Here is a 16,554-nt window from a genome sequence, read left to right as displayed (position 1 = left end):
ATTTGTATTTAGGAGCTCACAGCCAGACTGTTAAAAGCGCTGATCGGCCTCACATCTGTTCTCAAAGATTTTGGACAAACCAACGGGAAAAATATTTCTACGATGGCTAATTCTGATTCTATTTCATCCGCTTTTCTCTGCTTGATGATTTTCTCTGCTTGATGATTTCACATGCATTTTTATGTGACCTGTTTTTCACCTTTAACCATTCAAAGAAATAAACGACATCAGTGAGAGACCGGGATAGTTAAAGTGTCTGTTTATTACAATATTTCAAACAAACTTTCAGGCAAGTGGCTTGAGGACATACTCAGAAGAGCAAAAATTCACAGCTGCAGTTATGTGTGCAGTCCAAAGCTTAAAGAACCTCAATGCCAGACTGAGCGGTAATAAATGATAAGTCACCTTCAACCTTTCACTCATCTAAGTTTAGTTCTTTAAAAAGAAGAATTTGAGGTAAAGATAGTGTACAGTTTGGATTTTGAGGTATTTCTTGCGTTTTAGCTTTTAAACTTTATTTGAATGCCAACACTTAGGTACTGTAACCCATGTCAGCGAGCTGGGTTCACCAGTTCAGCATCGTTCCGTTTCCTCGACCAGAGCCAGTGGGAAAACCTCTCAGCGGCTTCCAATGTAAAGACCAGCCGTCCATTGGTAGCTCCTCCCTCAAGGTGTTGTTTTCACCCCTGTCTGTTTAGGTTAGTTGTTTTTGTTTGTTTGTTAGCAAGATTACACAGAAATACAAACAACTTTCCCAAAAAAAGATGGTGGAAGGATCCGGTGTGGGTGTTAACGAAGAACCCAAAGTTGGGATCCAGGAATTTTCTTTCACTTTCTTTGACATCAGGTATATTTATTGAACTGATATCCATGATTGTGTGAAATTTGTTGCAGCTTAGTTGAATTGAAGTGCGTCGGTCTCGCTCAGACAGCAAATGCATGAATGTTTCTGTAAATAGAACAACATGAAGACCAAATAATTTGGTTACTGGCATCTTGAGTATGGAAATTAAATGATGGGTGACGGGCAACAAGGTTTTCCATAGAACAGCATCCTAAAAACACATAGATAAACCAAAAAAGAGCCAAAATAACAGTGATAGAATATTCATCTGTTCATATACTGTGGGTGCATGCACCAACAGAGCAGTCCTTGCAGCAGCTCTGGTTCACCCTTTACACTCCTGTCAAACAACGACTACAGTGAGAATTAGAATATATGACTGTACAAAGCATTGTAGCTAAAACAGTATGATGAGTTTCACAGGCCTTACTCCTGAGGAACTATGCTATATTATATATATATAAAAAATCTAGAAATAGAAGTAGTTTGTTAGTAGACATGAGCATATTCAACAGTTCGTGTAGATTCACTTACTGGTCTGGCATCTAACCTGACAGAGAAATCTTAAAACTCCAGTATTGATTGTTGAACCTTCAAATGTCACATATTTTTGTTTGTTTTGAGAAGTTGTGAATGGCATTGAAAGGATCTCGAATCAAAAGTGAATAAAACTGGTGGCTAAATTAAAGGGATTCATGAGAAGCGTACATTTCGCAGACTCAAGGTCTTATTTTTATCTGACGGAAAAAATAAAATCGAAGAGAGAGCATAACAACACCAGGAAGTCCCTAATAAATTCCTCAGCGATGGCATTCACACCGAAATCACAAGGTTTGCGTTCCTGCAGCTGTTGGGACTTGTAAGGCCTGTTTGCCTGCGTCCAGGCTGAGGCTGTTTCTACCGGTGACGGCGGCTGACTGGAGTCCTCCGCCTCGATGAATCAAAAGAAGATGCTATGTTTCCTAAGTGCTTTGTCAGATTGCGTTTGATGTGGGCGGAGATTCACTCCAGGTGAACCGCTGCCTGTGCGAGACGTTGCGTGTCTGCACCACACGCCATGTCTCCTGTGAAACACATCTGTTTCCGTCTGGCACTGCAATACTAAGAAATCCGTAATCGGTGATCACAACTGTTAAATCACTCTCAGCTCAATCTTACATCCAAAATAACGTTCGAGGGAAAGAAGTTATCCTCAGATTTTAGTTTATAAATACAGTTCGGCCCACAAACATGAGCTACACAGTCTACACAAGTCTTTTTTGTTTCAGCCTTCATTTTTTTCAATGTTTATGTTTTTATTTTACTCAGTTTTTTGTTTGTGAGTCTGATGAGGGCTCGCCTTTGACCTCCTCTGCACTTGACCTCGTGGCCTCGTCTAACAGCGACATGTCGTGTCCACGCAGAGCTACGGCTATGGAGAAGGCGCAAGGTTTCAGAGTAAGACCATAGGTGTAGTCTAGTTTGGGCGGCCTGGCCGGGTCCGGGCTGATGTGGCACTGGTGGGCGATGAGGGCGGTGAAAAGGAACAGCTGCATCTTGGACAGCTCCTCGCCGATGCAGCGCCGCTTGCCCAGCGAGAAGATGAGCACGCTGCTGGTCAGGTCCTTGTTCAGAGCGCCGTTCTGGTCCAGGAAGCGCTGGGGGTCGAAGGTCTCCGGGTGGGACCACAGGGCTGGGTCGTGGTTGATGGACCACTGGTTGATGAAGATGACCGTGTTCTTTGGTATGGTGTAGCCCATGATGGAGGTGTCCGTGACGGTGGAGTGCGGGATGGTGAGGGGGACGAAGCTGGTGAAGCGCATCACCTCATAAACGAAGGCCATGATGTACGGCAGCTGCAGCTGGTCCTCGATGGACGGGAGGCGGGTGCGGTCCACCACCTTGTCCACCTCCTGCTGGATCCGCAGCTGCATCTCAGGATACCTGCACAGACAGCGAGCATGTTTTAGCGACTATAGAGGATGGACGTTACATGCATGTCTTCTAATCTCAATCAGCGACGTAAGACTGGAGTAACAGAGGGAAAAGCATCATGGCATTTTATCTGAGCACCAAATTTGAGTGGGCAACCGAATTTGTTATTCCCTTCTTCGCCCCAACTCTTCACATTGTTGTGGAAAACTTCTAGAATTACTGTATCTTCATTTAAAACAGGAAGCTCAGTCTGGTGTTGAATTACAGCAGCCGGGTTTTATTGTTCAATCCATGGGCGCTGATGGGATTAAACAATTAAGCAAGATTAGAAAATGAACTCATGTTAAATCTGGCAAAGGTCTTTGATACTTGTATAGTGGAAAAGTGAAAACGCTGACTTGGCACTTCCTTCCCTCTCAGTGGTGTGCAGTTACAGGTCTTTATGTTCTGCTGCCAGTACCTGCCTGTGCCTCAGCTCCACCACATATAGTGTTACATAACACTACCCAGCTTCCTCAAGTGTGGAGCCTCAGCTGCCTGGCTCACTGTCTGCTGTTCTCTTCATGTTGGATAGTGTATGGTCAGGGGTATTCAAATGTTCTGAGTGAAATAAAATGAAAAATGACTTACTTGACGAGTATGAGGACGATCCACTGCAGAGCTGTGGACAGAGTGTCTTGACTTGCTCCAAATATATCTCCCATCGTGGGGCTCACGTAGTCCTTCCCTCCTGTGAGTTCACTCTTATCTCCCAGTTTGTCCAGCGCCACAATCAAAGCATCCGTCATGTCCCTGGTGGTGCTCGACTGGATGGTTTTCCTGTGCTCAATGACTTTATCGCGGATAAACTGTCCAAACTCCAGATTCAGCTTCTTGAAGTTGTCAAAGATGGTTCTGATGGGGTTGGGGAAGTACTGGAGCCAGGGCATCACGTCCACGATGCTCCCAGCGCCCACGGTCTGGGTGAACTGGTCGTTCCTGCCCACCACCTGCAGGAACTCCTCGTCCTCGTACGCGTACCTCTTCCCGAAGCACACGGCGCTCATGATGTTCGCCGTGGACACCACCAGGTAGGTCATGGGCTGGAAGAAGCGCTGCTGCTCGGTCTTGCCCACGAACAGCTGCAGCAGCTCCCTGAACTCGCACAGGACGTGATGCTCGAAGGTCTTCTTGGTGTCCGCGTTCCCGGTGGAGAAGGTGCGCACGGTGGACTGCGCCACTCGGCGGTGCACCTTCCACCAGTCCGTGAAGGGGCCGAACGCCAGGCTGTCCCCGTCGAAGATGTACTTGAAGGAGGCGAAGTCCGGTCTCCCGGCAAAGTCGGTCCCCTGTTTGACCAGCGCCTGCTTGATGGAGTCCCCGTTCAGCACCACCACGGTGCGGCTGCCCAGTTTGATCTGGAACACGCTGCCGTACTTGTGGGCCATGCGGGTGAGGTACAGGTGCGGGAGCTTGCCCATCTCAGCCGCGTTGCCGATGAGCGGCCAGGCGAGAGGACCGGGGGGTCCCGGGACCGAGGGCTGCCCCCCCAGCCAGCGCCACAGGTGCAGGGAGAAGAGCAGAGTCACGCAGGCCAGCAGCACGGCCCGGAGAGTCACAGGGTCGATCCCCTCCAGTGTCACATCCATGGCTGGGGGATCCTGCAAAAAACATCCACTATTAGATGCATTAAAGGTCATTAAAGGTAAACCTATGGGTGTCCAGTATGATATAAAGCAGTTCTGGTGAATAAGCTCATTACCTAGATATGTCCTGGATTCATCGGCTTGAGCATCCCCCCCCCCTAATATGTGCAGGTGATTTCGTTTTCCCAAAAAAAAATCAAATAAATAGAGAGAATAGAAAAATAATTGGACTACATTTTATCCATCGAAAATATTTGGTTATTTGTCTGAAAAAAAATAAAATCTCCTCAAACTATTTGGTTATTTGTCTGAAAAAATAAAAAAAATCTCCTCAAAGCAACAGATGAGAACAGTCATTCAGAGTGTGTGCAGCCTGCTGAGCATCCACAGTGTGTGTGTGTGTGTGTGTGTGGGAGCTGTCCGCAGCCCGGCCAGGCTTTATAGCGCCGAGTCAAGTCATTGCTCCGCATCACGGCCCGTCCGCGCCATGCGTGTGCCCGAGAGAGAGCCCTGTCACGGTGGGCAGGGTTGCTGTGTGGAGGGTGTCACCCCACACACCCAGCATCACCACCTCCCTCATCGTCCTCCACCCACCTCCCTCTCCTGCTGTCTCCCTCCCTCACAGGACGCACTGGAAATGGAAGCTCCGGTTGTGCACACTCAAAAAAAATATATATATATATTACTGTTTTTGTGAGGGCTGTCTAACTTAAATCATATTTTAAAATAATAGGAAACGCTGCTGTAATCTGTATAAACTGTCAAAATTATTATGATTATTGTCGTTATTATTATTAATACTGGCATAACCCAGTTATTAGTCCAGACTGGAAGTCTCTCTGCCTTTTATGCTCACAGACTGAAGAATTTCCCTCTCATCCCTCATGAAAACAAATCTTATTGAAACTCATGTTTCCATAGCAGACAATACATTGTCTTATGGAAAATTTAAATAAAATATTTCCATTTGTTTGTTAAAATATATTTTGTTTTATAATAATAATAATACATTATTATTATTATTATTATTATTATTATTATTATTATTATCATTATTGTTATATTTTTTAGGAGCTGGTTATACCTATATCGGTATAGAAGCACACATGTACATTTACAATACAAATTGTAAGGCTGGTTACTATGATAATCACTATAATTGAAATAATTATTATTATTTCAAATTGTTCATATCCATTTTTACATGGCTTCCTCATCAATAAAGGCTCGGAGTCCCAGTGCGTGTGAGAACTTGCGGAGCCGCCTGCGGGGAGGTAATAATACCCGACATGTACCAGTCAGCGGAGTTCAACCTTTTTACCAGAAATTATAGGTTTTCTGGCTCAAATTTCAATATTAACTTGTATTTTAAGTCCGCTTTGACGCAGATGTGACGTGTAAATTTACATCTGCTGAATTCACATAAAACAAGCTGCATATTTACATCTTTATTAACATTTTCATGTAAAGGAACGATTCAATATTTTCTCCAGTTGTTTTAATGAGGGGATGCGAGCTACTGGAAGGTGTGGATGAATATTATAAGAAGATATACACCACATGCAGCCAGGGCTCCAAGTGGTAAAAAAATCCATCTACACAATTAGCGTGTTGTTAATGCAAAGAATGGAAGAGCGTGCGTGTGTGGTTTTCTCTTCGGTGCCACAGGCTGCAGCTGCTCTATCTCAATCATAATTGAGGGTGCGTTTTCCCATCAAACCACCAGGAGGAGGCGAACCCCGTGTTGTCGCTCGTTAACTCCTAATTAACAAACTATGTCTCTGCTGATCACTTTCATGCTCCCCGAATAGAAAATAATGACATTAAATCACAAGCGAGTCTAGAAACAAAGCTGATAGATAATCATCGGCCGCTGTTCAGTAAATGTTGCGTTGACGACCTTCACAGCCCGAGTCCGTGTTTCTGCTTCCACACCATGTTCACTCTCTTGGTTTGTATGGGGGCTTGTGTTCAGTCTGTGGAGGAAGTCTGGGTCCCCGGGCCCCTCAGATCTGGACTGGGCGGCGATCCAGCTTCAGCACCGCGGACAGCGGCTCGAATAAACACAGCGATGATGATGATGGTGTTGATGGTGGTGATGATGATGATGATGATGATGATGATGCACTTTGACCCTCCAGGTTTTAATAGAGGTTTTAATAAAAACTACAGCCACATTTGATTTGATGATGATAAATGTTTTGTTTCGAAGTAAACAAAAATTAAATAAATGAAAGACTTTGAATCTAAGAATAGGACACTCATTAAAAATACTGAAGTACTCCGAGTACACAATGTATATTTAAATATCAAGTAGCCTGCTTTACTAATAGCCCATAACATTTTTATAGTTAGCTAGTCTGGTTTCTAAATAATATTAACCTTTGACGTAGCCTTTTTTTCCTGAATAGATTGTCATGGAGTGACTAGTCTACAGAGTATAATGAATATATATATATTTATATATTTTTTTAATTTTTATTAAATTAAAGGTTTGATCACGCTTATGCATAATTTATTCTAAACGATCCTGTGTCCTCTAGCTTCATTATTACACATAAGAACAGTCACGTTATTGTCCTTGGTTCACAATTATTGACATCAGCAGATTATTTCTAATGCATTTATCTTGCAATCAAAATATAGCAGTATTATTTAATTTAGAGTTTAACTTAGAATTTATAGGGTTAGGGTTCGAATTTATAAAGAATTAAGAAATATATTTGAGTAAAATTCAGACACTTACTGAGTCAGGGCCCTCCAGTCGTCCTCCTCTTGATGAACCTCTAACAAGGTGACAGTGTCGGGTCTTGCTTTATTCCAGCAGTGACTGGATCAGTGAGGGTGGAGACAAGCTGGTGAATGAACAACTGGTCCCAGCCTCCTTCACTGGCAGCACCCAGTTATTAGACCAGACCCCAGCAGGTCCCCCTGCCTTTTATTCACATAAAGAGAATGTGGCATTTAACTCTCATCCCTTACGAAAACAATTTTTAACAGTCATTTTTGAAACTAATATTTTCTATGGCTGATTGTATTGTTTGTTGATAACACAAGCTTGCAAATAAAATGTTTTATTTTTTCATAAATTGTTATTATTATGGTTATTATTATCAGTATTGATAATAAATTATTATTATTATTATTATTATTATTATTATTATTATTATTGTTGTTGTTGTTGTTGTTGCTATTCGTAGTAGGTGTAGTAGTAGGAAATTGACCAGCCACAATAGTTTATTTTTTATAAGATACACTTGCAGATATTGTACCACTGTTAAATGTGTGTGTGTGATCCTGAACATCCCTTGACTGACCTCTGTTACAACGTCTTTGGTTTAACTGTTTTGTTAAAAGACCACATGTGCTTGAATGGTGAAATCTACAGCAAGTTAACCTATATCCCAGGACATTAAATGGCACACACAACAAAGGGGAGATTGTCTTTTATTTGGTAAAAGGCAAACAGCTTTTTTTATGCACCCAGACATTAAAATATCAACACTGAATATGAGAGAGATACAATTCCTTCCATTTCACAGTGTTTTTGGGCTACAAATCTGATATTTAGTCTTTTTTTATTGCAAAAATCTACCCGATAAATTATTTTTCCCACATGTTTTATTTACTTGGCAACTGTTTAGAGGGAGATAAAACATTAGACCACTGACCCAAGCACAGGGATACCACCACAACATATATTTGCACAAGATGTAAATACTTCAATTTAATCTTTGTTAGAATACAAACATTAATATGAATAGACATCAGTGCTGTTTCCTGTGTAGAATCTATCACCTTTCAGCAGTTTCAGTGTCAAACTCCTAAAAATAGCCCTCAAGCGCCACATTTGTTTGTGTTTCTATGCCGAACCTTTGACGTAATCTGCCTAAAAGGTGCAGTGCGGCGGCTTCAGCCACAGAACAACCTGTCGGGGGGGAGGGGCCCACTACCGACGGGCCTCTGCCTCTGGGCCCCAGAAGCTCCTCACTCTGAGCAAGTTCAGTATCAACACCAGTTTCCCTTCCCACTTGACTGACAGCTCAATTGCGCATTGCGTGTGAGTGAGCATGGAGGTCAGGGAGGAGCTCAAGAAGGTGTGTGCAGGTGATGATTTGCTCAGACAATAAAGGTACAGTTACACTGTGAACTTCCAGCCTGGCAGGGCAGCGATCACGCCCGATCCCCACAACGTCTCTCACATTCAGAATTGTTACGTGCAGGGGAAGTCACTATGCACCATGTCAGGAAGTTATGTCATCAGGAGCTAAATACAAAAAATGGGCCATTGCTTTGATTTATTTCTTTTATTAGTGTTTGCATTAAGAACTGCACACCTTCTACAGCACTTACGGTGCTTATCTCACTGCCTGAATCTATGCTGTGAACTTCTGGGGAAAACAGAGGGGACTGCCCCAGGCTATTCTGAAGGTGCCGAGCAGTCACGCACATGTGCTTCATCACAGGGGTGACAAGTGAGGGGGAAGCCTCTGACATCTTCACTAAACACAGGTCTACCCTCTGCAGGCTTGTCAGGGTTAGGCTTAGAACACTGCGCTGCTAACACACTTAGATCTGGTTAAAACGTATGTGTAGGTCCTGATGTGCCAGTGGGGTTTAAATTAGCAGAAGATGTAAGAGGAAGTTTCTAATATGATAAATAGAACTGATAAAACCTACTCACAAAAATGCATTTGAGGACCAAAATGAAAAAAAAAAGTACAACAAGTTACTAAAAGCAAGTCAGAAACCTTTTGTTTCAGTGGGCAGTTTAGAAAGCTGCAACAGATTAGGGACTGATAATGAATATTCAACACAACAACAACATTACTACATTAGGATAACTTAAACCACTTTTGTCATATGAGCACTTCTTTATTCTACAGCCTGAAGTTGCCAACATTTTTTCTTGATTAAGTAATACTGCTTGACAGACAAGCACGACAAATGAGGGAATAGAAACACAAACACTGAATTTGAAGTGCACTGTTGTTAAGATCACAAATATTCACGATCCACTGTCACAAATTGTGCGTTTTATTGTTTGTCTTTATGTCATAATTAGGAAAACATGTGCAAATAGACAAGTGCATGCACCCACATGCCGCAACAGGGAGACACACACATCAAGATTGTGTGTTAAGCCCCATCTTGTTAATTACTTTCCATTGGAGATGAATCAACCTGCCGCCGTGTGATTGGTTACCACCAAACCAAACTGTCATCTGGCTTGGCGACGAGTCAGGGAGAGTTGAACGCTGGGGCAAACTCTTTTTACTTTGGTCGGACCGCGAGCGCCTCATTACGACTGAATGACCCCGGTGACTCCAAATGTCAAACTGTCCAACAACCCCTCCTCCCCAACCGCCACCCCAATATTTCCCAGAAGTCCACAAATCCTGTGCTTTTTCTTTTCTCTTCCAGTGCCGGAAAAAAACAGCCCTCTCCATCTAAGTTCATGAGAATGATGCTAATGAGTGTTTCAAGTATCTTAATGACCTTGCAGACTAACTGAGTGCTCATTGAGGTACCTCTATCTGTATGGCCTTATTTTTTTCCGGCCAAGTGCTTCGGAGGCCCTTGCCAAAGCGTAGTCAGCAGCCCGTGAAGGCGTCTCCCCTTCCATTCTCACACTAAAAGGGCATTTTCCCCCCGAATTCGGAATCAGCGTGCATGTCCGATTTTTTTTTTTTGTGCAACTGGGGGAAAAAACCTTTTCAGGGCTCTGCAGAGTCCATTTGAACTGTTTGCACTTCTTTGGAAAGAATGGGAGGCTTATTACGGGTTCCGCCGCATGACTGCGCTTTTCAAAACCATGCCAGCTAAAAAAGCCATGCCCGCTTCTGTCCTTGTAGCTGTTGTCGTCAGTCGTTGCTTTTATTGGCCTAATTGAAGAGACTGAGAAGAAGTCTATGGAAAGTAACAAGTGAATAGAATGTGAATAGTTTTTAATGAAGGCAGAGGTGTTTTTTAGGGATCACTGAGAGAGAGGAATGAACCGAGGATTATGTAAAAGTGTTTGTTCAGGACCTCAGATGTAAAAATGAGGACATTTCCACTCTTTGTGAGTTTTGTCCTAAACTGTATCTCCAACAGTGGTGCGCTTATGAATGGTCACTGCAGGAAACTGTGAACCTAATCACCGTTATTCATATCCGATGTTAGCTTTAAGCGTGTATTTGTAAAATCACACATCTGTGCTCACACAGTAAGCAGATGAATCCAGAGGAAAACCCAACACCAGAGGCTACAACTTCTCCTTCCCTCTGCCTGATGAGGCCTAATCTCATCTAGTCTCTGCATGATGACAGCAGTGCTATTCTAACCCAAACCAGCTCTGTCGTTAAAAGTCACTGAAGCTTAGTCGTCTCCCCCCTTGTGTTTATCTCTTTCCTCCTGTGAGGGGTCAAAGGTGAAGCAGCGCTCAAAGGGGAGCTAAGCTTCTCCCCTGCGACCCCCTCCCCGGGCCTGTCTTTGGTGTTTTTACAAGATAGTAATGATGACAGACAGTCATGCACGATAGGCTGCAGCCTGCAGATGTGGAAGTCACGCGAGGTGCTGCTTCTTGTCCCAGGCAGAGAGTTCCTATATCTGCTGCATTAACCAAAGCAGCAACAAGTGGAGAAGCAGATGGGAGAGACCCATGATGATCAGTAATTAGCCCAGCAGAGAGCTCAGGGGTAAATCTTTGAAATGATCTGAGGGAGGAGAACTCTAGCTTGTGTAATCTGTTTGTCTTGCAATGTAACAACAACGTCTTGGTCTGAATTACAAAAGTTGGCACGAACACAGACTTTTCAAGATCAGATGAAGACTTATTTAAAGGGAGACTTCAGCAATTTAATTTTGTCCTTCCATAACAGACTAACATATTGGTAAAATTCAAAGCAGTGGAGCTTCTTCTCCCTTATATTAGTTGAGGACCCATAACACTGGATCCTACATTTCCCATCATGCAACCTGATAACATTGTATTCTTAGCTGTGTCTCAATTCAGGGCCTAGAGCTTCAGAGGTCACAGTTTTCTATACATCACAAAGTTCAAATTTGAATGAGGCGTTCTGCTCTACATTAGCTTTTCGTGATCAGCGTCACGACCTTGTCTCGTCCCCTTATTGTTGTTGCCTAGCAACAAGACAAGGACATTTTAATCCCCCTTGGTTATGTAAACGTTTGGTTGAGTTGTGATACTCAAGCAACGGACATCATTGGATTGCTGGAGTCATTATCTCTTTAAAAAACCGTTCATCACTGAAGAGAAAGGAATTCTGGGATTTGGTGGGCCGGGGAAGATCCACCTGTTATAAAAGTATTAAACATGAGATAAGCAAACTGACATTAATGTATAAAGTTCACCTTTAATTTCAACTAAAACTGGATGACAATGGCAGGAGCGGTGATAATAATTAATCGTTGTCGTCTCAGAATCTCTTTATATGACTGAAACATAAATAGAAGCACGTAATGAGCCAGTTATTCAACACAGCTCCGATGGTCTTTGTATCACATTACAAATTGTTGTCTTGTGTTTGTGTCTTCATGGCTGGAAAAGCCCAAACAAACACAGTATCAGTCCTCTGAAGCAGTAAACTGTGACTTATTTTGCCAGTCATGTGAAAACAAAGGGTGTATAAAATGCCCCAGCCACAACAGTGGGATGATCTGATTCGGGAACCCAAGACAGCGAATGTTGCAGACAGGATCATGTTGCCGCGGAGATAACTATTTACAATAGACAGTTTTTTCACGTCACAGAGATGTTGTGTTGGAGTTTTAAGAGGAACATTATCAGGAAGAACTTATTCGGACAGTGGACTCATATGTCGTCTAATGGAATCCGAGCTGCTTCACCAGGAAATAGCCCTTGCCCAGGTAACTTCTCTGCTCCAGCTATTCTTCTGTCTTCAGGGAATCTTTCACCAGACTTCCTGGATAACAACATTGGAAAAAGAGACACTGGATATACTTCATCTCGGATGTATTGAATCAAAGCAGTTCCAAGCAGTTACGATAAAGACTCAAAAAATCATTGCAATTAATGGGAAATATCAGCTTCTAAATACTGGAACTACTGTCTTCTCAATTTTGATGCATTTCTGTGGACCTGTACTGGTCTGATGATGCACTGAAAAAACACTTTTATATCGGAACGCTGAGGATAAATATCTGCTGGAATTATGATTGGATTTGTATGTGTAAAGTCTTGGAATTTGGGAATTTTATGAATAAATTCTGCCATCACTATGAAGCAGATATGGTCACCATTGGATTTCTGTGGACAGTTATTGAACTTGTTTTTTTACTTTGATTTAAATCCTGAATCCCTGAAGCATTTTTCTTGAGCCCCTCTGCTCGAACACACACGCTTCATATGTGGACGTGATATATGACCTATACACATGTCTAATTGTGTTTATTATCCAACTCTTTTTTTCAATAATACAGTCTTCCTGTTTTTAGGGTGCTTTGTCAGTTGTCAATGCTGAACCAGCAAAGTCTCCTGTTAACGGCCCGATTTCCCCCAAGGCTGGAAACAGAACATAGAGAATGTTCTTCTTGATTTACATGAAAGGTTTTTATGGAAATGTTGCTCAATCACAGCAGAAATGTGTGGTACCTAACCGAGCTTTAAAAGTTGTCTAATCCATCCCAGTCGATGGACATTGTAGCATTTGGACCAATTCTGTCATTTTATAGCAGTGTACAGTACAGTCCATAGAGGGCATCAAGTGGATATGGCTCCTGCTGGTAATAGCCCCATGAGACCCCTCCCCTGCAGACCTATATGTGAGAGCATTGGCATTTCCTTTGGGCCTGTGGGTGCTGCTCATACGGCGTTACCGTCTATCAGATAAAGTCATGCTAGTGCAGTTTTTGTTTAACTGGTATTGTTGTCATTTTTAAATTTGACCTCATTACCTTTTTCAGCTCTATGGATTTATCAATGGCTCAGCTCGACAAGCAGGATCGATTGTGGTGTTGACAGAATGAGGGAAAATCATCTACTGCAGTTTGTGCTCCAGTGCAAAAGCAACATAATTGATCTTTTGGTGTTTTGATTGATGCAATTGGCCATAGTTGAGGAATAGAAATGTCTCTCTGTTTCCTCACCTCTTGTGTTTTTTCCAGTTGTCTTGCAAAGCTGCAGGTTTCTATGTTCAACCAAAAAAAGGCAAGTAAATATATTAGAAAAAGGTATTTATGTATTTGTAACTCAATTTAATGATTTGTTTCTGACTATTTCATAGATTTTTTTTTATGTTTTTCAATTGATCACTATCTGCCTGCAAAGTGTAGTAATTTATTTATTTGAATAAAAAATGTATCCACAATTGCTGGCTATTAAAATATCATATTAAGGTCAACCATAAATTCAATGTTAATTCTTACAATAAATTGTGTACATCTCTGAATCTTTTATAATCTTAAAAATCATATATTTTTCAGTGTATAATGCTTTGATACAGATTCAAGAGAAAACTAATTTCTTAATTATTTGACAAATGATACTGAGAGAACAGAGAGCGAGATATGGGTGGTCCTTCATAAAGAGCTACCAAAAGAAAGAAATACGGCTGCATAATATGTTTCTATAACCTACAGTGTAAACAAACTACTTCCTCTCCACCCACATCCCTCTTCCTCCACCACTGATTAAATACCCCTAGAAGAAAATAAAATCCCAGCGGATCTGATTCTATTGAGAGAAGGAAGGGTGGGGAAATACAGAGAGTGGCGCAGTAAAACATACCTGAGTTAAAAGCATAAGTAATACACGCACAAACACACACACACACACACACACACACACACACACACACACACACACACACACACACACACACACACACACACACGTAAAGGTCACTGAGTTTTGTTTTATTATATGACAGCTGGAGGGTAACTGTTAATCATGAAACATGCAGTATCTACCTACTAATTTCAGATATGTCTGTCTGTTTATGGAATGCATATCTTACAAGCCGTTACTCAAAAAGTTGTGCTCTTAGTTCTGAAGATTATCGATTGCTTACTTCTGAACTGGCTGACATATAATGCATGAAAAAATAACGATAGCTTAGTAAATCACTCAAACGTATCAAAACCACATATGTGTAGAAAGCAAATTCCATTTCTTTCATGAAAAACATTACTATAAAACCTTCATTGCAGATAAACCAGGTAGGATAAACAAAATGTTTTTCTATCTTCACTCTGCACCATAGACTGCTATTAAAAGATCTGCACACACCATCCAGCATAAACAATGAAAAGTGACAGTATATTATAGAACTGTTTCAGGAGGACTCACTACTGGCAAGGAACAATTCTGCAGTAGCTCCAGAGCATTAACACAGGGAAAGAAAACTAGCCACTAATGTGTCTAAATTCAATATAAGTATTTAGGACGATATTTTATTATTGAAATAGTGATTTAAATTTACTAACTGTGATTAGCTGTGTGATCCGGGTTTAGTTCCTGGTAAATTTAGGTCCAGGTTGACATTTAATGGCAGCACTCATCATCAACGAGGAAGGAAAACCGATACAAATGAGGGAGTATAAAGTTTTAACAGCAATGATGGATGTGATTTTTGTCCAGCTCACTATCTGAGACTTGAATAAACTATGCGGCAGAACGTCGAAATCCAATTTAAATCCGAACCTCTAGGCCCCAGATGATTGTGGGAATCAGCGTGATAGAAGGACAGTGGTCATTTGTCCCCTATATGACAAAAGAACCATCGCCAAGTAAATAACCCATAGAGCGCGGAGGTCCCCTGTTGTGATGGGAGGAAACGGTCTCACACACACACAAAAAAGAATTCCTGTGAGACTGTGGCGACCGATCTCTCAAGCATGACGTTCTCATCGTGTTGCCACAACATTTTCAGAATGTCACAGCTCCTCCTGCTGCAGATAAAGGTGACAGCGGAGGTCCGGGGAACACTTGGACAATCCATCTGAAAAGCAGCGAAGTCATTTGGGGGCATGGGAGGAATGAGCAGTGAACCATTTTTCCTGCAGCAGTGGTGCAACAGTGGTCAACAAAAGTCTCTCTTCACTTTGAGAGGGACGTCTTTGATTGGAAATGAAGATAAATTGCAAAATGTTGCATTAAATCGCATTTCAATATATTCTTTAAATGTGGTTTTGAACTAACAAATAATTATCAACTGACTCCAGATTCCTTCTCAACCAACCATTTTAGGATCTTACAGCTAATTGTTTTCAATCCATGCATCACAGGTTTACTATTTGGTTCACTCCGACAGCTCTCATCAGCTCTTATTGCAGAAGGTGCCTGATTTTTGTGAAAAAGCTTTGATAATCCCACTGTGCTTGACGAGCATACTCTGCACCTTAATACAGCCAAATGGTATTTTGAGCCTCTGCAAATTCACACTCTGACGCTACTTATGTGGAACAACCTTTTTCGCTTAAACAGAGATTTTCATAAAGATCAGATTTTCAAAAACGATGACATCAGAGTTTAATTGCACATTCCCACTGTTGCTTTTTGTTATGAGCCTGCACCAGAAACAATAACAACAATGGGAACGATGTAGGGTTTCTCTACATTTAGCTAGCACTGCTAGGTCTAATTATAAGTTTGCAGCTAAATGTAGCATCACTGCACCATGCTACCGGTGTTCACAAACATTTGCCTCAACCACGCGTTCTTCTCTGACATATAATGAATCGCTGATGTAGACTATATCGCCACCTACTGGCCCTGCATGCTTGTTTGAGCATTTTTAGTTGTTTTTGTGTTCTTGCCTGGATGGATATATTTTGTAAAACTTGTTTTAAAAATGGAGGTGAGAATATCCCAAAAAATATCTGCAGTAGTGTCGACAAGGCCACACACTTCCATAACTTTTGCTTTTTATGATCAAAATTGTTTAATTTAAGTTGTAAACATCAATATGTATCTAGGGACAATTCCAATTTGATTTAAAACTGAACTCTAGATTTTTTATAAAATCAAGGCATCAAAGCCTCCAAAAAAGTGTTCTTTACCCTCAAAGCCATGTTTACATCTTTGGCCAATCTAAATAGAACACAATGGTCATTGTGTTTTAGATGAACCAACAATACAAATGTTGACAGGTCCAATTGTGGTCAAGTGGATGTAGGTGCCAGTCCTTCTCCGCTGTTTGGGTGCCT

At 41.8% G+C, this 16,554-nt stretch overlaps 1 protein-coding gene across 2 annotated transcripts; it reads right to left on the bottom strand.

The window, feature by feature from the left end:
- Positions 1-242: 242 nt before the first annotated feature.
- On the bottom strand, positions 243-5,036 carry LOC133020593 (cytochrome P450 1B1). 2 transcript variants are annotated; one of them, XM_061087214.1, is made up of 3 exons: positions 4,978-5,036; positions 3,389-4,398; positions 243-2,767 (listed from the first exon to the last, which is right to left on the bottom strand). In XM_061087214.1, the coding sequence occupies exons 2-3, from the start codon at positions 4,384-4,386 to the stop codon at positions 2,149-2,151; spliced, it is 1,617 nt and encodes a 538-aa protein (XP_060943197.1). In that variant the 5' UTR covers positions 4,387-4,398; positions 4,978-5,036; the 3' UTR covers positions 243-2,148. The 2 variants fall into 2 exon arrangements, with proteins under 2 accessions (XP_060943197.1, XP_060943196.1); XM_061087213.1 differs by lacking the exon at positions 4,978-5,036 and adding an exon at positions 4,500-4,525.
- Positions 5,037-16,554: the final 11,518 nt, after the last annotated feature.

Source organism: Limanda limanda, chromosome 15, assembly GCF_963576545.1.
Source record: "Limanda limanda chromosome 15, fLimLim1.1, whole genome shotgun sequence".
Taxonomy (NCBI): domain Eukaryota; kingdom Metazoa; phylum Chordata; class Actinopteri; order Pleuronectiformes; family Pleuronectidae; genus Limanda; species Limanda limanda.
Note: the sequence above shows the minus strand (reverse complement) of the source record. Positions and strands in the feature narration are given on the sequence as shown.